This window comes from Hippopotamus amphibius, chromosome 3 (genome assembly GCF_030028045.1).
Source record: "Hippopotamus amphibius kiboko isolate mHipAmp2 chromosome 3, mHipAmp2.hap2, whole genome shotgun sequence".
Classification (NCBI taxonomy): Eukaryota; Metazoa; Chordata; class Mammalia; order Artiodactyla; family Hippopotamidae; genus Hippopotamus; species Hippopotamus amphibius.
In genome coordinates, this window is record NC_080188.1 from 197,946,947 (window position 1) to 197,967,193 (window position 20,247).

The window sequence follows — 20,247 nt, forward strand, 5'->3', positions numbered from 1 at the left end:
TTTTTCATTTCCTATTCCTTTTCTCTTGAAACTAAAAATCACACAAAGCATTCTGTCCTGTGACTCAGTCGCTTTTGTACATCACTGATTTCCAGGGTGTCAGTTAACACAGGGACCGTTCAGTGAAAGCCTGTGAGTAGACTCACGACGTTGGGTCCCTCCAGCCTGGGACTGTCCGGCAGAGGCCAGAGCGCTCCCTGCAGTGAGAGGGCCTGTGAGCCTCACCCGCGGCCCGCGCTCTGCCGAGGCGCTGTGGCCAGCGCCAGACAGTCTGGCAGCTGCAGGCAAGACTCCAGCACTGGGTGGGCTTGGGTGAGGGGACCTCTCTGGTCCCTGTCAGTCCAAACAGTCCACAGTCCCATGATTGGGGGCCCAGCCTGTTCTCCAGAGACTTGTCTAGTTTATTGCTTTTTAAATATATTTTAAATAGTTTATAAAATGCACCCATCAAAGATTAGAAGCATATATCCATCCATTAAAAATTAAAGTCAAGGCAAAACCATCCACATACACACAAGCTCAACCATGCCATCCAGTGCTACGAAGAAGGCCCGCAACAAAGAAAGACAGAAAACTTACATCAGTTGTGCAAGTAAAATTCATGTATCACCCACTTCAGAAATGCTTTTTTGACGTGTAGGAGACTGTCTCTCTGGGTCCTGCTCGAGAGATCCACACATACCCCGTGCTCTCAGACGTTATACCAGGAAAGACACGTAAGCAGAGCCTGCCGAGGGCTCCCCAGCACGTGGTATAAACAGGGAGGTTATTGCAAAATCTAATAAACCAGTGTGGACATCTTCTGGGGGGTTTCACATATCACAATCTAAACTGGGAAGACAGATCAATAAGAAAGCCATTGCTCACATCATGTGAAGTTTATTGCTTTTTTAGAGAAAAAACTATTTTAAATAGACACAGAAAATTTGCTTTGCAACCTCTAATAAAACAACTGACTCAGGCCACAATCATGAGTGTTTGTTAGATAAAAAGATACTAAAACCGCGTGCTGGGAGCTGGTGGGGGCTGGACATGTCACCTCACAGATTATCTCGCGGTGACAAGGGAGAAACACAGTCTGACGGTGGAGGGTGGCCGTAACCCAGAACCCCGGGTCAGCTGCACATCGTTGCTGTAAGAGGAGCGACCAGAGCTTACCTGCCTCTGCGGGAGGAGGGGGTAGAGCACCGGCACCACCTGGAAGGGATTCTCACCCAAAACAGAAGCCAGAATCCCAGTCAAGGCTTCGCTGCCAACGTCCAGGCTACAGGAAATGTGGGGTCCAGAGCACGTTCAGTGAGACGTGAGGAGGCAGCAGATAAAACGCGTCATGGAGGCAACCAGCCTGATTTCAAAAAGTCTCTGACATGATTAAAAAAAAATCAGGGTGGGGAGGGCACCCACACAAGATTGAAAGAGCAGAATGCAACCTGCAGGCCTTACCGGATCCAGATACAGACAGACGGATTTTAAAAGACCATGTTTGGACAAAATGTTAAGGACTTATGGTGATAATGGTCACTGGTTGTACAAGAAAACAGTCCAACTTTTTCTTCTCCGAGATGCACTCTGAAATAGTTAGAAGGGATAGGTTACCAGGCCTGGGATTTTCTTTAAAATATTTCACTAAAGAAAAAATAAACTGTGGAAATACAGGGACATGTTGATGATTTCTAAGTCTAGGTGATGGATAAATGGCAGACTCTGCTTTTACTCAAGTAGGAAAATCTTCATATTAAGTTTTAAACCATTTTAATCACAGAAATTGCACGTATGCAAGGAATGCATTTTCGCCACAAAAAGCTCCCCCAGAGATGCAGACACAGCTCGCGTCCCTCTGTCCCCTCACCCCCCTTCGGGGGCATATTAATTGCTTCTCAATTTCTTACCCGTTCCTGCTGGAAATCCCAGCTCCTAACAGTGGGTGACCATATGGAAATCACCCACTCTCCAGCATCCGAGACAAGAGTGAAGTTTTGGGGTTTCCTGAACAAACTGAGCGGCATCTCCCCCTGATTTCAGTCCGGGGGGCTTCTGCCCGGCACCTCACAAGCGCCCAGCCAGCCTGAGCTCCTCCTGGGGTCTCTGGGCCACGGCATGGAACCCCCCGCCCACACACACACACAGAGCGATCAGAGCACCCAGAACACTTCGGTGAGCGCATTTCTAAATAAGTCAGTGGAAATCCATTGACCTAAGTCACCCAGTCACAGGGGGTGGGGGCAGGAGGGGCTGGGACCCGAGCTCCAAGGGACGAGGGACAGGTGGAAAGGCGGCGCGGAGCCACGCGGAGGGCCATTTCAACAGCCTCTGACCTCAATTTAAACCAGCCTCCCTTCACAACACGCCTTTCCCTTCCTTCCTCACCACTGAGGAGTTTAAGAGATGCCAAAGGTGTTGAGGCATTAGTTTGTTTTCAGTTAACCGGGGCCAAGACCACCCGCCCACGGCCTGGTCAGAGGAGGAGGTTCACCTTTTGAAGCTTGAAGCTGCTAAACCACAGGAAGTGAAACGTGGTCACCGGTAAACAGGTTTGGAACACGAAAGATGCAATTATAGTGCAGAAATATTATTTTTTTTCCAGAGAACAGAGTGTGAGAGAGAAGAAAAACTTTTTTTTTTTAAAGATGTGGAATGTGGAAAAAACATCTTTTAACACATCACTACCTCCTGCCGGGAGCTTGCTCTGGGCAGAGCATATTTTATCTGCCTGATTTCCTTAGCCTCATCACACCCTCCCATCACCCGCATTCTACAGAGGAAGAAAGCGAGGCTGTTTGACTCCAAAACACATGTATTTTAACATCTCTCCTTAATTATGAACCTGAGCCACTCGGCGGGCACCTGCCAAGACAAGTGGGGAAACGCCAGGCGTCCGGTGCTATTTTAGAGGCACCTCCAGCCCTGCTCTCGGAGAAGGGCGGGGGCTCCTCCCGCGCTGGCAATGACCCAGCCCCGGGCAGAGCACCCCCGCCCCAGCTGCCCAGTCCTCAGCCTTTTCCCGGGGCAGCACCACGGGCCCGCCGGCGGGGTCTGCTCCCCCGGCTCGGGATGCTCCACCGCACCGCCCACCCCACCCGGGGAGGCGGTGGAGTGGGGGCCTGGCGGACAGGGTCCGCTCCCTGCCCTCGGACACGCGGACACGCTGCCCCCGTGGGAACCGGGAGGCACGCGGGGCGCCTGGGCCAGAGCCGCCCTCCGGACCACCCCCAGGACCGGCGTCCTCTGGGCTGGATGCCGGTCCCCGCCGCGGTGGAAAGCCGCCCAGACGCCCGCCCCCCGCCCCCCAGCAGGTAATTAGCTTTCTCTCTGCAGCTGTATTATTGTTAATCCGAGTCACCGCCTTTTCTTGAAGTTCCCCGTTCGCTTTGGGTCTCCAGCAAGGAAAGGGGGCCCGGCCGGAGACGCCAGGGCGGAGCGGCAGGCTGGACGCGAGGTCCTAGGGCGGAGGCAGGGCCCCCGGCCCTGGGGCTCTCGGACCCGGTCTCCCCACCCCCACCCCACCCCCACCCCACTCCCCATCCCCCACCCCCGGGCGCGACCCCCACCCCACGTACCCCCCCACCCCACTCCCCATCCCCCACCCCACCCCCACCCCACGTACCCCCCACCCCCACCCCCCGGGCGCGACCCCCCACTCCCCACCCCACCCCCCGATCCCCCACCCCCACCCCACTCCCCATCCCCCACCCCACCCCACCCCACGTACCCCCCATCCCCACCCCCCGGGCGCGACACCCCCCCACCCGAGGGTCCGCCGGGAACTGCCGCCCCCTGGTGGTCGCGGCGCGGGGAGCAGGGCTGGGGAGAGGGGCGCCTCCGGAACGCGGTCCAGGCGGTGCCCAGACTGCGCAGCCGGGCTGGAGCGGCGGGAGATGCAGGAGAGGAGGACGAGAGAAGGCACAGGAAAAATGAAGGAGGAGAAAGGGCAGGCGGGGAGGGTGTGGGGCGGGGACCCTAAACTCTGGAGAGAATCCGGCGAGAGCCGCCGGCCTGGAGGATGCTGGCGCCTCGGGCGGTGGGCTCCTTTCCCACCCTGAGCCCGAGCCCTGCTGACGGGTCTGCCCTGCACTCCAAGCAGCTCTGACCCCTGTCTGGCTCCAGGGTCGCGGTGCCCCTCCCTTGAGAAGAAATGGCATGAAGCCCCCTGGCTTGACCCCCACATCAGCTGTCTGCGTTTCCAAGAGCGACTCACCAGCCTGCGGCCGTCCGGATGGTTCTGGCTCCGGGCGACAAAGACAGGGGCCGGGCAGTGCCTGCACCTGCCCCCGCTGTGAGCTGCAGGATGCGGTCAGGAGAGGAAGCAGGGCCTCGGCTCCGAGTCATCCTGGAGTTTCCAAAGAGCTTCTGGCCCAGGGCACCGACAGGGCACCCTCTGGGCCACAGGGGTGGGGTGGGGTGGAGGCAGGGTGAGCCTCATCCTCTGCTGGACCTGAGGCCAAATGGCGGCAAGTCAGCGGGACCAGAGCAGGGAGAGGACGGGGCGCCCCACTGGGATGCAGACAGGCTGCTGTCCAGCCACCAGAGTCCCTCTGATGGCTGATGGAGGCGAGCCCCAGCCCTTTCAGCCAAAGTGGGCAGCAGAGAAGGCTGATCAGGGCTTGGTGGTCTCTCCCAAACTGCACCCCACCCCCCACCCCACCCCCGCCCCCAGTCTGAGCCCATCGGTCCCTAATGAGGGCCTGGCTTCCACTTCCAAGCCCAGCATCCTCAGGTGCTCCAGGCGTCCTGTCCAAACCAGTTCCCAGCAGCACCTCAGCCCGAGGCACATAGACATGGTTTGCTTGACTCCTCTGAATTTTTAATAAGATAATCGAAGGGTACCAATCTGATTTCACATGGAAAATGTGGATTTCCAGCTTTGTCTTTAAAATAGATGCCTTTCTCTTGTGACCGCATGGGCAGTGACGGCCCCCTCGAGACAGAGCCTGAGGTTTTGAATGTGCCACGGTCTCCATCAAGCCCTGCCGCCATCCTCCCTACGCCCCCCTGCCCCCACCCCCGCCACACACACCAAGGCCAGGTGAGAGTTGCAGTGACCGGAACTCTTGTCCCTGATATGCTTCCTGCCTGTCTGGTCCCTTCACATGTCTGGAGTTTTTCAGCCACAGGTTAGGACTATGGAATCAGAAAGGTCTGCCTCCCCGAACCACATCAGTCCCTTACTGGTTGTATGCCTTTAACCCAGCTCGAGCTTCTCTGGGCCTCAGTTTCCTTATCTGTAAATGAAGATAACCCTATTGCTACAAATCTCAACCTGCAAACTCAGGTTTGCAAGACACACATATGACTTAATTTCTTTTAAATCAGTTTGATTCTGTCCTGGGCCTGCTGGGATGGCAAAAAAATTCCATTTTCTCATGCAGTGTCCTTGAAGGCGTAACGGAGCTCGGAAGTAGAGGGAGGACTGCCATCTAGTTGCTCTGGCCCCCGGGGGGTCTCTTGTAGCCAGGGCTCTGCCCCCTGCACGTGTGCGGTGAAAGAATCTGTCGAGGCCAGAAATCTGGGGCCCTGCATGCCAACCCCCATCCCTGCTGAGGTCTCATCACCTCCCGAGGTCCTCGCTGCACAGGGCATCTTCTTTCAAGCTCCCAGACTATCTCCCTTCTCTGTCCGGGTCCTCAAGAGCCACATCCCTGCCTTGCTCTGTGGGACCCCAGCATTGTCTCAGCGGGCTCAGGGCTAAGACCTTTGGGAAGCCACTGCCTCCCACCCGGAGAAAAGGCAGGGGTGGCTGGGAGGGGCGGGGCTGCAAAGCAACATTTCAACAAGTTGTCCCGTCGCCTGAGTAATAATAACAGTGTTTACCTTCAGAGGTACTTTACCACCTGTGCACCCCTGAAGTGTTCCCAGAATTTCCTCCCCTTGCCCCCCACCCCTCCTTTCCCATCCTGCGCACCCTTCCCAGGTGATGTCACCAGGTCCTGTAGCTGCGGCGCTGCGGTGGCTCCCAAGCCCTTCCTGCAGCCAGGCTGCTCTCGGGATGTTATCACTCATAGCCTGACATGAACACACCTTACCCTCAACTCATGCCAGGAACCCCGGAACCCCCGGCTCCTCCCCTTTCTTTCTGCCAAGTCTTTAGTCAGTCCCTTCCAGAGTCAGGCCAGGTCTTGCTCCCGCATAGCTTTTGGCTTCCCCCATTCCCTTCCCCGCAATGCCACAATGCGAATTCACCCCTTGTCTGGATACAGGCTCTGCACGGCTCCCGTGTTTCACACCCAGTGCTCACACACCCAAGTGACTGGAATGTGGGCGTGCCCAGCTTGGCCTCAGGTGGCCACTCTTTAGCAGTGTGACGGCTAATGTTATGTGTCAACTTGGCTAGGCCGTGGTACCCGGATATTTGGTCAAACGTTATTCCAGATGTTAGTGCGAAGGTATTTTCTTAGAAGAGATTAACATTGAAATAAACAGTAGACGGAGTGAGGCCGGTGACCAGCCACACGTGGGTGGGTCGCACCCCAGCAGGTGAAGGCCCGAATCGCAGAGAGACTGACTTTAATAGAGAGGCAGCTCTGCAAGCAGATGGCCTCTGGGCTCTGACTGCAACTGCTTCCTGGTCTCCAGCCTGCCAGCCCCACCCTGCAGGTTGTGGATCTGTCAGCCTTCCAAACAGCACGGACCAATGCCTCTCCCTCTGTATGTCTGTACACACACACACACACACACACACAGAGGGAGAGACGGGGGATCTCCTATGGGTTCTGTTTCCTTGGAGCTCTTCTTCAATTTCAAGATAAAAATCTTCAATCCTGAGTCAGCCCACATGACTCTTCAGCCAGCTTAGCTCACCTAGAGCCTCTGTACAAATTGGAAAAAGCCACCGCCTCCCGGCAGATGTGCCTCTGGCCAAGGCCCACGGTTTGGTGGGTGGAGCCCGGGTGAGCGGTCCCGCTTAGTTCGGTGCACAACCTGGACAACCACACGGAGCGGCCTTGCTCCCTGCCGGCCCCTTGTCCCTCCTCATCCCACACCCCAAGTCCCCTCAGCTCCTAGAGCCTCCGGAGCCCCTCTGCCATTCTGCTTTTGTGCACCCGCCGCTGCTGCCCGGGGCTCCTTCTCGTGCCCGACCCCCCGTCCCCCCGGCACGGCCTCCGCGGGCAGGCTGTGCGGTCCTCGGCGGGGCCCCCGCCCGGGTGCTGCTGGCCTTCCTTCTCTGACCCTCCAGTCGAGTGGCCGCTCGTGGAGCTTGGGGATCCCCGCGGCCCCTGACCTCTGAGCCGCCGGGCCGGGCGCTAGTAGGTGCTCGGCAAGCGCCCCCGGAACCTGCGGGTGAGTGAATGAATGACGGGCGGGGCGCCGGCTCGCGGCCCCCCACCCCCCCCGGAGCGCGCGCCTCCCTCTCCGGCCCGGCCCGCCGGCGCGGGGTGGGGGGCCCGGGCCGGGCCGCCAGGGGCCGGGGGGGGGGGGGGCGGCGGGCCCGCGGCGAGGGGGAGGCGCGGCGAGGCCGGGGGGGGGTGGCCCGCGGGGGCGGGCGCGGCGCCCCCTCCGCTCCGCCCGGCGCTGCGGGCGCGGAAGCCGCCGGGCCGGCCGGAGCGCGCGCAGGGAAGGCGGCCCCGGCCCGGGAGGAGCCTCTCCCCGCCGGGCCGCGGGAACTGACCGCGCGGGGGGCGCCCGCCGCGCGCGCGCGTCCGGAGGCGGGAGGAGGGGGCCGGCCTCGCCCCGCGCCGCGGGCCCCGCGGGACGCCCACCCCCCGCGCGCGCCTCCCCGGCCGGCCGCGCGGCCCCGCCCCGGCTGCCGGGGCGGCATCCCGGCTCCCTCGCCGCGTCCTTCCCCTCTCCGCTCCGGGCCTTGGTACGCCCCAGGGGACAGATGTCTCGGGGTCTTTCACATGTGGGATGCTGCGGATGCCGAAGTTAAATGAAACACCTCCGGGGAGGGGCGGCCGCGAGCAGGCGCGGGGGGCGGAGAGCCGGCCGGGGCGCGCAGGTCCCGAGGCTGCGAGGCGCGCGCGGGGGGCGCGGGAGCTCCCGGGGACAGGTAAGGGGGGCGCCGGCGGCTTCCGCCCCAGCCGAGGGGGGCCCCGCGGGGCCCGCGGGAGTCCGCCGGGGGGCGGGGATCCCGAGCTCCTACCGACAGCGCGCGTTTCCGCCGCCTCGACCTTTCTCCGGCGACCTTCCCCGCGCCTGCGGATCCCCGGGCAGGTTCCGGGAAGCCAGACAAAAGGAGCCGAGCCTCGGGCCGCCTGGACGCGGAGGGCGCGGTGGGGGAGGGGAGCAGGGTGGACCGGACAAAGGGGCTTTTTGAGGCCAGCCTGGAGGTCTGATTCCAGGGCGCATTCCAGGCCGTCGTGGAGTCCCTGCCCCGGCCCGCTCGCCGGGGGCGAGCACCTTTCCCAGTGGGGAGGGAGGAGCGGGCGAAGAAAACAGTTTCGGGAACCGTCTCCCATCCCCTTCGCCTGCAGCGTCCCGGGCCGGTTCCCTCCTTTCTCTTCTCACCGTTCTGGCTCGAGCGGCTGACCATCGGCTCCTTAATTGTCTCAGTGAAATTTTAGGAGTGCCCGAGACGGTTCTTTGCTGGGTGCTGGTGGGGATGTGGAGGTGGTCAGACCGGGCCCTTGTTTTCACTTCAATCTCGTGTGTCACAAGAAACTCAAAGGAGGAACTTTAAAAAAATAGTGGAGAGTGATGGATGCAGGAGGTGGAAGAGTTTTCTGATTCAGGAGTTTTCCTTAGGAAATGAAAACCCTAAAGAGATGCAGCTTTTCTCCTTCTTTCAAAGATCAGATTCCAAGTATGTGAGGAAACCCCAGTTCCTCACCCACTGGTGGTCTCGGTGATGACACTGCAGGGTTTGGGACGTGGGGCACTGGCGGGAGCCGGGTGTGAACCCCACGTTCTCTGCAGGCCTCTGGAAGGCCCACCTCTCCCTGGATATTTTGAATCGAAGGGCATGGCAGCCAGGGAGACCACGGCTCTGCGGTTCTTGGGCGAGCTGGTGGTCCAGTGCCACTCCAAGCCTCAGGTCCCGCCGGGCCGGGAAGTGCGTGTGAATTTGAGGGAACAAGGGGTCTCTGAGGATTCCAGGGGGTCAGCGCGCTGATCGGTCCTCTGTGCTTCTCTCCCTGGCCTCAGAGATGGGGGTCACCTGAGGGCGGGATTCTTGCCTGAGTCCACGGGCACCCAGGCATCTGTGGACAGAAGTCAGAGGGCCGTGTCCTCCGATGGGAAGGGTTTCTTTTTCACCAGTCTTCACTGAAATTTAGCGTTGCCACCTGGCAGTACCCGTGATTTGCCGTTAGTCGATGCCACGGGGGTGTCATACCACAGGGCGGCTGTGACAGCCGTCCTGATACGTGGTGCTGGAACATCCTTTACCGTCATCATCACTGCTCCAGAACTGCCCACTGCGGTCCTGCGTAACGTAAAGAAAGAAACACACGTAGATGACTATGTTTCTCTGTTTTTAGAACTGTCTTTCCGTATGATGCATTATCTTAGTGAGTCTCTTCATTTTATTTTATGCCTTAAAAAATAGGCTATGAGCTGCTTCTAGAAACTTCCATCCCGTCTCCCCCACCCCCACCTGGAGCTGGGGGGTGGGCAAGGTGGAGGCTGGGTGCCTGCGTCCGCGTCAGCTCCTCTGTTTGCTGTGGGAAGACTGTGACAAACCTGTAGGGGATGGGGAGGGCCGGGGGGGGGCGAGGGAAGGGCTCTGGGCTCCCTGGGAGACCCAGAGCAGGCCCCCCGCCGGCGCCGCTCAGCCTCAGCCTGGGGAGGGAAGGAGGCGGTCAGCCCGAAGGGCGAGGGGCTCGCGTTGTTTGGACAGAGGGTGTGTACAGGAAGGTGAGGGGAGCCCGGCGTGTGTGCAGGGGCGGTGGGGGCTGCCTGCCTCGGTGACACGGCCCCAGAGGAGACGCTTGGGGGCGACTCCCTCCGTCATCCCCGCTCTGGGGGTTTGCGCTGCGGAGGGGGTCTTCGGGGCCGGGGAGGTGGTCTTGGGGCTGGGGCTGGGGAGGTGGTCTTTGGGGCTGGGGGCCGGGGCGGTGGTCTTGGGGGCTAGGGAGGTAGTCTTGGGGCTGGGGGCTGGGGAGGTGGTCTTTGGGGCTGGGGCTGGGGAGGTGGTCTTGGGGGCTGGGGCTGGGGAGGTAGTCTTGGGGCTGGGGGCTGGGGAGGTGGTCTTGGGGGCTAGGGAGGTAGTCTTGGGGCTGGGGGCTGGGGAGGTGGTCTTTGGGGCTGGGGCTGGGGAGGTAGTCTTGGGGCTGGGGGCTGGGGAGGTGGTCTTTGGGGCTGGGGCTGGGGAGGTGGTCTTGGGGGCTGGGGCCGGGGAGGTGGTCTTTGGGGCGGGGAGGTGGTCTTGGGGCTGGGGGAGGGAGCCATTGGAGATGGGTGGAGTGCTGGGATCCCAGGGTGAGGGGTGTGGCGGGAAAGGGAGCTGGTTGGGGGAAGCCTCGAGGGGTCTCCCTCATGGGCAGCACCTGTCTGTTTTCCTTCCTGCTGGGCACGGGCAACGGTGGCCTTGGCCCTCGCTTCCCCCAGTGAAATAGGCTGAACTCCAAGCGGCGATGGGTTTGCTTGATGGTCAGTGGGGTGGGGCCCTCGAGGCTCGTTTGTCACGGGGAACAAGCTCCAATGTGGTCTCCGGCCCCCCGTGTTGGGGAGCGGGGTTAGAGCCTGCAGTCCCGGTGGCCCTCCTGCGGACTCGGGGCAGGACGGGGGTTCAGGGCAGCGCCCACGGGCCCTGTGGGGGATGGGTGTAAACGATAGAGAGGGAGGGGACGGCTGTGGTGACGGGGACGGAAATTTCTGGGATCAGAGGAGGGAACAGCCTGCCCTTCTCTGGGACCCCAGAGCCATCCCGCGAGGCGTTCTGGGGTCACGGCCCGGCCTGGAGTTTCTCACCTGATCTGACCTTGACCCCACTTCAGCGAACGGGGAGCAGGGACCCTCCTTGGCCGCATGTAGGTTTCTGGCTGGTGCTCCCCACGCGCCGGGGCCTCAGCCCACGTCGGGGCCCTGCGCGGAGCAGGAATCCGGGGGGCGGGCGGCTCAGCATGGGGCAGGGGGGCCCTCGAGGCCGTGAAGGCCCGACCCGGTCGCCTTCTTCTGGGGTTCCTCCGCGGGGAGCCCCTTTCCCCGCCCCCCGTGGCCCCCGGAAGTGCAGAGGCCCGAGCCGCCTGTGCGGCAGGACTAGTTCAGGGAAGGGCTCGCTCACCCGCCCCTCCCTCTGACTCAAGTCGCAACAAGTCACCTGGCTTCCCGGGCTGGGCAGCCTGGGAGGGACGCAGGCGGGCCCGGGGGAGGGACGGCCGCCGGCCGGCGGTGTGCGGGGCCGGAGCGAGCCGGGTCACAGAGCACAGGGCGGCCTGGGACACCCTGGGGCAACGTGCCGGGCCCCTCGGCCCCCTGACCTGGGACCAGGGGCCGTTTCCCAGACTCCTGGACTCACACCTGGAAGCAGGTGAGGGCGCGGCAGCTGGAGCGGGTTTTGGGGCGCAGGGCAAGCCGGCCCGGGGGTGGGGGCCCAGGCCGTGGCCGTCCGTGCGGCCACGCGTGTGCAGGGGACGGGTGATGGGGGTGCACGTGGGCTCGGATGAGGACCCGGCGCTGTGGCTCCCAGGCTTCAGCTTCCAGGGGAGCAGAGGAAGGCCGGGGCGGGAGAGGCCCAGGACCCGGCTTTGGGGCCACAGTTGTGACGGGACAGGGTCCCAGTGGCTCTGCTGGAGGGAAAGCACGCTTCCCTCTCCGCCCCTTCTGCCCTCCTCTGCCTTTCCCTGGGGACGTTGTTTGCAGGATGGACGGGGCTTGATGCTTGGGGCCGCGGGTCTGGAGGGCAGGGAGCGATTCCCGTGGGGAGGCAGGGGCGGGGATGTTCCTGGAACTGCCTGTTTCTGAAAGCCATGCCTTCGACACCCTCAGGGGCCTGCGGGCCCCCGGGGCAGGGTCCCTGCAGCTGGCGGCCGCCTCTGCAGCGGGGCGACAAGGGGCTGCTCACGTGGGGGCCTTCCTGCGCAGCCTGGCGTTGCCCAGATTCAGAGGGGGCGCTGGCCAGGACCTCAGGGGCCGTCCCGTCCTCACCGTGCCTGTGGGGACGGGAGCCCCAGCCAGGGGAGGGGAGGGGAGGGGAGCTCCCCTGAGAGCACAGCGGCCACGGCAGGGTCCGGGCTGGCATCGGGGGCTCCCGCCCTCCGGGCCTTGCTCTCTGCCCCACCTGGAGCAGGTGGGCCCAGGGTGCCTGCCCCCGACCCTGGCCGCAGGGAGGAGGCGTGGGGGGGGCTGTCCTGCCAGCCCACCCCTCGGTCCCCGCGATTCCCGCTCGCTCTGCCACAGGCGGGAGCGTGAGCAGCAGGGCTACGTGGTCAGAGCTTCTCAAGGCGGCTCCCGAGTGATAATTAATTAGTCAGTGTGACTGGTGGCTGGCGAGCCTCCCACATCACCCCGCCCTCGTCCAGGCAGACGTGCTGGGACGGCCTGGCCTGCTCGCGCCGGCGGGGCCCTGCCGCTTGGCTGCCGGGAGGCTCCAGGGCTGCCCAGGGCTGTGCCGGGGGTGGCAGAGGCGCGGCCTGCCCTCTGTGCCGCTCCATCTCCAGGAGGGATGAGGGCTTGGGAGGGTGGACCAGGCAGAGCTCGCTCCCCCGAAGTGCCCTGGTCTTGGGTCCTGGAGCATGCAGCTAGGCTCTCTCCTTGGCATCTTTGCAAAGGCCCCGTGTAAACGTAAAAAAAATCCTACCAACCACTCTCTCGACTTCCTCAGGGAACTGAAACTCCAAAGTGCAGGTACATAGTGTTGTCAGGGCGAGGTTTTTAACGGATGCCCAGGGTGCTCTGCTAGGCTGTGCCGTGTACGTGGGTCTGTAAAGCGGGCCGCGGCCGAGAGGTGCTCCTGGGCCTGGCCGCCAGCGGTCCCTCCCCCACCGCCTGGCGGGGGCTCCGCTTCCCAAGGTCTCCTCTCCCGCGGGCTGCCCTGCCGCGGCCACCTCCGCGCCCAGAGGCGGTGCCCCGAGGAGAGGCAGGATGAGCTCTAGACAGCCACTCGGGAGGACTTTTGGACGGTTGCTCAGTGGCTGACTCAGGGGGAGGGGGCTGGGCTCTCCTTCCAGGCCGACAGCCGTGGGCCCTGGCCAGCGGGGACCCTGACCAGGGCTGCGGGCTTGGCCAGGAGAGCGGGGGCGGCCAGCAGGCGTGCTTTCAGAGGCTGGTGTCCGAGCCGCATGCGTGCGCCCGCACGGGGAGGCAGAGCGGCCGTGGTCTCCTTCCTGTCGTCGCGCAGCTTCTGCTCGGTCAGCCTCTGCCCTGGCAGCCCCCCGATGTGCGCACCGTGTCTCTCCTGGCTGTGGGGCGGGGGGTCCGGGCCCCTCCCTCTCGAGGGGCCTCCCAGGCGCCGTCGGTGGCCCAGGCGTCGGCCCGCGGCTTGGGGCACCTGCCCTCGGCTGGACAGCCTGGTGCGCACGGGCCGCAGGCAGCCTGGCCGCGTGCCGGGCCCCTCAGCCCCGGGGGCAGCAGGTCGGGTCTCGGGCTGGGGTGCCAGCCCCCCGCCTGGCCCAGACCTTTCCCTCCCTCGCCTCCTCCCCACCCTCCCTGAGTTGTCCGCCCACCTCTTCCTTGTCCCCCACACCCTCTCTCTTTGCTCTCCTCCTTGTGGGTTTTCTCCCCGGTGCCATGGTCCCTGTGGCCGCCACTGCCGTCAGCCCCTGGGCGTCGAGGCTTTCTAGGAAGGAGGCGGCGGGCTGGGCTGGGCCCAGAGAGCCCGCCAGGGCAGGTTCGCTGGAGAGACCCTCAGAGCCTTCTCTCCGCAGCGCCCCCCGCGTGGAGACCCCCCACCCGAGACGCACCGCCCCAGAAGCACGGGCCTCACGGCACGCCCCCGCCCTCGCGCGCCTGACTGATAAGCTCTGTTTGGAAGCAGAGGGGTGTACGTGTATCATTTTTTGTTGTTCTTTTAAAAGCTGGGGAGACTCCAGGCCACCTGCACGTCCTGGCCCCGGCTGGGAAGGGTGTCGGCCGCTCCTCCTCCGTGCCGCCTCCTCCCAGAAGTCCACCATGGACAGCAAGGATGAGGTCAGCGACACGGACAGCGGCATCATCCTGCAGTCGGGTGAGCGGCTCGCCGCACCCCCTCCACCCCGCGTCCCGGGCTGCAGGCCCAGCCGTACTGGGGCCCAAGGGTGTGGGGGGGGGGCGAGGGCATGTATGGGAAGGGCTGAGGGTTTTCCTTCCTGGGGGGTCTGGCCTGGAGCCTCGATCCTATCTGAAAAAAACAGCTATCTGCAGTGTTGAACGTTGGCCCCATGATTACCAAAGAAGCTGAAAAAATCTTATCTTGTTGGTGTGAAGGGGCTGTGTTTCTGGTTGGCCTGAGCTGGTGGGCCCGGTCAGATCTGGTGTGGACAGAGGACGCGAGAGAAGGGGTGTGTGTGTGTGTGTGTGTGTGTGTGTGAGAGAGAGAGAGAGAGAGAGAGAGAGGGAGGAAGTAGCCGAGGAAGACGTTACCTGCCGTGGGTGGAGGGTGGGAAGGGATGGGGCGGGAAGGTAGGGTTCTGACCGCAGCCCGCCCCGTGCCCCTCACGGCAAGAGGGGCAGCACGTCCCTCTGAGCCGTACCTGTGCCGTCGGGCTGCCTGGGGACACTGTGTGTTGCGGTGGTGGCACAGTTGGCCGCGGCCGCCGGCGGGCAGGCGCGAGGGCGTCTGGGCGTGTGTGCCGTCAGCCCGGGGGGCATCCGGAGGCGCTGGGACAGGCTCCCCTGAGCGTGCCCCCCGTCCCCCCAGGCCCCGACAGCCCTGTGTCCCCCGCGAAGGAGCTGACGCACGCGGTGCGCAAGCAGCAGAGGGCCCTGGAGGAGCGGCTGGAGGCCTGCCTGGAGGAGCTGAGGAGGCTCTGCCTGCGGGAGGCGGTGAGGCACCCCCACACTGGCTCAGGGTTAACCCGGGGGCCCGGAGCCGCTGCTCGGGTGTTGGGGCCGAGCGAGGGCGCCCTGACCTGAGACCGTTCTGGGGGTTGGGCGGGCGGGCGGTGCCCGGATTTGACCTGGGACTGGATGGCTCAGCAAGGGGCAGCTCTCCTCCGCGGGCCCGGCACAGGGCGGGGCGGAGGAGGGGCTGCAGGGGACCCGGCGGACTGCCTGGGGGGGGCCGCGGCCAGGCCAGTGCAGATCCCCAGACGAGGGACGGCCCTGGACGCAGGGACGGGCGGAGGTGGGCAGAGGGCCCTGGGGAAGGGTGGGCACAGTCACCCAGGGCCCCCCGGGCAGGCCGCTCCTGTTTGGCCAAGGGCTGGGCGCGCGGAGAGCGCCTGCAGTGACCTTGCTTCCCCCGCAGGAGCTGACGGGCGTCCTGCCAGCAGACTATCCCCTCAAACCCGGGGAGAAGGCCCCCAAGGTCCGCCGCAGGATCGGAGCCGCTTATAAACTGGACGCGTGGGCCTTGCACAGAGAGGTGAGGCGCTGCGGGGCACCGTGGCCGGTCCCCGAGGCTGGCGGCTGCGGTCCCCAGGCTGTGCCCCTGGCCGCTTGGCTCCTCGCGGATGGGGGACACCCACCCACACGTAACCCCCATGGCCGCAGGGAAGCCGTGCTGGCGTGGGAACCGGGAGGGCTGGGACCTCAAGGGAGGACACCGGGTTCAGTCCCCCGTGGGCAGGCGGCCAGCCAAGGGCGCAGCCGGCCTGGAGTGGCAGCGGCCTGCGTGCACCAGCTGCCCGGGCCCCCGGGGCGTCCTCGCCTTTCTCCGTGGGGCTGCGGGGGTGGCTCGGGCCCCCGGGCCCCTCCCTGTGGTGTGAGGGGTGGGAGGGACGTGTCCGCCTCGGTACTGCCCCGCCGGGCTCGGCGTCAGGCTGCCGGGGGGGTCCCCGGCCAGCTGCTCCGGGCCCGGGGCCCTGGAGGCCGCCGCCCGCGGGGGTCTGGGCCGTCCCCGAGCCGCCCACTGCGTCCCCCGCCAGGACCCGCTGAGCAGCCTGGAGCGGGAGCTGGCCCTGCAGCTGCAGATCGCCGAGGCGGCGCGGCGCCTGTGCCAGGAGGGCAACCTGGGCCGCCAGGCGCGCCGGCAGCGGAAGCACGCGGTGCAGCAGGAGGAGAAGAAGCTGCGGGAGCTGCAGCGCTGCCTGGGCGAGCGGCGGCGAGGCAGCGGGGCCCTTCCCGCCCCGGCCCCTGGCCCAGGTGAGCGGCGCCGGCCCCAGGCCCGTCCGTCCCTCCCCATCCTGCCCCTCGGCCACCACACCAGCCTCAGCCTGGCCTCCGCCCTCCCCTGCCGCCCTCCCCATCGCTCAGGAAACAACCCATCCCTCCCTCGAAATCCACGCCCTCCTGGAGACCTCCTGGACAGAGGCGCCCCCAGGCTGGCCTCAGCTTATCTCAGAGGTGCGTCCAGCCCTTCTGGTCCCAGGCCCACGGGGCGGGTGGCGGGAGGCTCTGCTGTCCCCTGGGAGCACGGCCGAGGGCCCACATTCTGTGCGTATCTGCTCACTGAAGTGCTTTGGCCAGCGGCCGCCCCGGAGGCTGTGGTGGAAGCCCACGCCCGCCACCCCTGGAGCGTCTAGAACCGCCCGGTCGGGAGCGGGGCCCTCGTGCTCTAGGGGCTGTGCCTCTAGTTTAGTCCCTGAGCCCGGGGCCAGCACCCGCTGGCTGTGGGGCACCTGGTGAGTCGCCCGGGCCCAGGTGTCAGTGGACATCGTGTGTCCAGCTCGGTTCCTCTTCCAGCAAGTGGTTCTGGGCCCTCGGGTGTGGCTTTTTCTTTCCCTGGACCCGAGCCCAGCTTGTCAGGTCAGTCCTTAGAGGCCTCCCTTCCGTTCCGTCCCCCGGGATCGGGCCCTGGGCTCCCCGCCCCCCAGGCCTCCCCTGGTCCCGGGCCTCCTGTGCGGGGCAGGGAGCGGGCGGAGGGGTGGGGCCCGTGGCCCTGGGCTGAGCTGGGTTCGCGGCCTCCACCTGGGCTCGCCAGCTCCCACCCCCGCCCCTGCGGCCGGCTTTATGCCGAGGCTGCCGCTGCCCCAGCTGGACATATCGCCTCTAATTTAGGGTAGAGAGGGTGCGTGCAGACACCTCCCAGGTCCCCCCACAGCCGGGGGTGGAGGGCGAGGGAGGAGGCCTCCACGTGACCGCTGACCCAGCAAACCCGGCAGACAGGCAGCCGAGCCGGGCAGGACTGCCGACTCCTGGGCAGACCGGCTCGGCTGGGAGAGGCCTCCGTCCACCCTCCCTCCCAACAGGGCCCAGGACTCGACCTCGCCTCGAAAGGCAGCCGCTGACTTGGGCACAGAAGCCCCTGAGGGCTCACTGCTGTCCTGGTGGTGAGCAGCGGGGGCGGGGCTGTGCCCTGTCCACGGCTCTCAGCCCCTCCTGTGTCCGGTCCAGCCTTGGACCGCTCAGCGGGCTCCTCTGACCGCAGGCCTGCGGTGCGGGCTGGCGGGCGGTATCGGGGTATCGCTCTGCTACCACCACTGCGACGGTGACGCTGCTGGTTGGGGGTGGGGAGCAGGCCAGGGCACGCCTGGGCTTTGGGCAGCCGTCCCCGGGAGGCGGGAGGCGGGCAGGCGGTCCAGGGGAAACAGGCTGTGGGGAAGGCGAGCCCCGCCATGCGCCTGCTTCCACCCTCCTGACCAGAGAGGCCAGCCCGCTCTCCACCTGCAGCCCCGGCCCAACGAGGCTGAGGTCCTGGGTCTAATGTTCTGTCCTGTTGAGGCCGAGGTCCTGGGTCTGATGTCCTGTCCTGTCCGGGCTGAGGTCCTGGGTCTAATGTTCTGTCCTGTTGAGGCTGAGGTCCTGGGTCTGATGTCTGGGCCTGACCAGGTTGAGGCCCGGGGTCTAGTGTCCTGTGTGGATGAGGCCCTAGGCCCGGGGTCTAGTGTCCTCTCCTGGGAGCCCAGGAGGCGGTGGTTCTAGACAAGTAATTCCTGTTCTGTGGCTCCTCTGCCCAGCTGGGCTCGCCCTGAAAGGAGGAAGTAGAGAGGGATTAATAATTAGTTAGTAGCTGAAAGGTGTCTTGAATTAATGAGGAAAAAAAAAGCAAACAAACTAACCAAAAAAATAAGAATAATCCACCCACCCTCTTGGTCTCCACACAAAGGCTATTCACTTTGGAACAGTAACTATGCCAGGGGAGACGCATCAGCTGGTCCTCCGAGGGGGCGGGGTGGGGGCAATTGACCACAGGGAGCCGGATGAGACATGCCCCCAGCGCTGATCTGAGACCACAGGTGCTCTGGACGGTTTGTTGACTGACAGCACCGGCTTTTGGCAACGCTGGTAGAAGTCCTCCCATGACGGAAACTTCCAGATCTGCGCCGTCCAACATGACGGCCGCTTGCCATGTGAGGCTGTCGAGCACTTGGATTGTGCCTCCTGCGCCCGAGGAACTAAATTTTAAATTAAATTAAATTAAATTAAATTAATTTAAAATAGCCACATGCAGCTAGTGGCTGCTGCGTTGGACTGTGCGGCCTCTGAGGACGGCTGTCCCTCTGCCTGGGGTGTCCTGCTGCCGCCACTGGGCCGGGGGCCGGGCAGGGGTCAGCAGGGCCGGGACGCAGCCCGCAGGAACCGCCTGTGATTAAGCGGCCGGCAGGTAGACGTGCCCGGTCCCCTCACCTCTGCGGAGGCAGTGGGCCTCCAGGTCCCCCCCCCCCCCCACCCCGTTGCACTGCACCTTTCGGCCCACGGGAACCTCGTTATGAGGATTCGGGATGCTGGGGGTGATGGCTTTCTTCCCAGACCATGTATTCAAACCCAAAAAACACGGCTGTACCTCCCTCCTCCCCCCGCCCCCCCATCCCTGGGCCGTGACCGTCACCGTCCCACAATTTCTTCAACTTGACATGGGTGAAAAATAAACCTCTTGATTCCCTAGGTTTTTGTGAGAGATCAGAGGCTGGGAACCAGGATTTGGGAAGAGGGTGTCTCCCCGTCGAACCCTAAAGCACAGCTGGTGTGAGCTGAGCCCAGCCCGGGCCGCTCTGGGGCAGCTGACCCTGCACGGGTTGCAAACGGCTGTGTCTGTGTAAAGGTTCTGTTTCATGTAAACTGAGGAGCAAAAGTTGACAACCTTCTGCAAAGGTCCGGGGAGTAAATGTTTTAGGCTCGTGGGCCGTGCAGTCTCGGTCATCACTGCTCAGCTTGGCCATCGCATCCTGAAAGCAGCCAGACATTGCGTAAACAAACCTATAGCTGCGTTTCAATAAAACTTTAGTTACAAAAGCAGCCAGAAAGAATAAATTTTTAAAGGGACCTCCCTGGCGGTCCAGTGGTGAAGACTCTGCGCTTCCACGGCAGGGGGCGCGGGTTCGATACCTGGTCAGGGAACTAGGATCCCGCATGCCTCCTGGTGCGTCAAAAAAAAAAAAAGGCGGCCAATTAAGTGCATGTGTCCCACAGGCCTGCCACCAGCCAATCCCTGTTATAGAGGGTTTCCAGACAGCTGGAATCTGAATCTATTTTTCTTAGAATTTTCTGGGTGATGACCTATGCATGAAAAGCCAGCTAACAGGAGAGCCCATAAATGGTGGTGGTGAAAGGCCAGACTCCGGTCAGACTGTCTGGGTGTGAATCTGACTCAGCCACCTCCTGGCGGGTTGCCCTCAGCTGTGTTATCAGCTCCTCCAAGCCTCCGTGTCCTCAGCTCTTGCGTGGAGATGACACTCTCACCTCACAGGGCTGCTGTGAGCTCACGTGCATTCCTGTGCAGGCAGCACCTACAAGAGCCCAAGAGGAGTGCTAGCGGCCGTTGGCTGGCCCTCATCCTTACTCTGAAACGTGGTTGAGGACGCTCGGTGAGCTCCGTCCGGGTCACGGCAGGTGGAGACCGCGTAGCTGAGGTGTCCGTGTGTCCAAGGACAGTGGCAAATTCGAGTCCTCGGACTTCCTGGGCCCGGGTGCTGCGGCCCACACGAGGGCCGCGCCCTACGCCCTCCAGTGGCTGCCCTGCCACTGGGGAAGGCCGCTCCTGACCCCGCCGGCCAGGCCCTCCCTGGAGCAGGCCCCACGGCCCCGCAGCTGCCGCCGCCCACCGCACCGCTCTTGCTGCTGGTTACGCGGGGGTTCTCGGACTTGGGGTGCTTGAGTCGCGTTGTGTTGATGGTATCCGAAGACTGTGCGGAAGTTAGCAAAAATCTCTTTACCCCAAGGGCCTTCCAGAATGACTCTTTGCCTTCCCCTCCACTGCCTGGAAACCCTGCCAGAGAAGGGCCTGGCTGTTTTTTTAACAGATGGGGAAACAGAGGCCCAGAGCGTTGAAATGGCTTACGTGAGGTTGCAGAGCTAAGAGCAGAGCCAGGATTCAAATCTGGTTTTCTGTCTCCTCACTCCTCTCTTCTGATTCTT

General features: G+C 63.7%; 2 protein-coding genes across 4 annotated transcripts in view; one reads left to right on the plus strand and one right to left on the minus strand.

Moving 5' to 3' along the window:
• On the minus strand, positions 1–11,200 carry LOC130849072 (serine/arginine repetitive matrix protein 3-like). 3 transcript variants are annotated; one of them, XR_009052679.1, is made up of 4 exons: positions 10,846–11,198; positions 8,078–9,358; positions 4,196–7,269; positions 1–1,569 (listed from the first exon to the last, which is right to left on the minus strand). XR_009052679.1 is itself a non-coding variant. In XM_057727655.1 (3 exons), exons 2-3 carry the CDS (start codon positions 8,465–8,467, stop codon positions 6,967–6,969), a joined length of 693 nt encoding a protein of 230 aa, XP_057583638.1. In that variant the 5' UTR covers positions 8,468–9,358; positions 10,846–11,200; the 3' UTR covers positions 3,744–6,966. The 3 variants fall into 3 exon arrangements, 1 of the variants encoding a protein (XP_057583638.1); XR_009052680.1 differs by lacking the exon at positions 1–1,569 and adding an exon at positions 3,727–3,860; XM_057727655.1 differs by lacking the exon at positions 1–1,569 and having other exon boundaries at positions 3,744–7,269; positions 10,846–11,200.
• The window catches only part of INAVA (innate immunity activator), a 20,259-nt gene continuing 7,788 nt past the window's right edge, over positions 7,777–20,247 (plus strand). The window contains 7 exon segments of the mRNA XM_057727651.1: positions 7,777–7,948; positions 7,951–7,984; positions 13,890–14,038; positions 14,711–14,835; positions 15,260–15,376; positions 15,879–16,095; positions 16,207–16,296. Of these exon segments, the coding sequence (XP_057583634.1) occupies positions 7,843–7,948; positions 7,951–7,984; positions 13,890–14,038; positions 14,711–14,835; positions 15,260–15,376; positions 15,879–16,095; positions 16,207–16,296 (838 nt within the window). The 5' untranslated portion in view covers positions 7,777–7,842.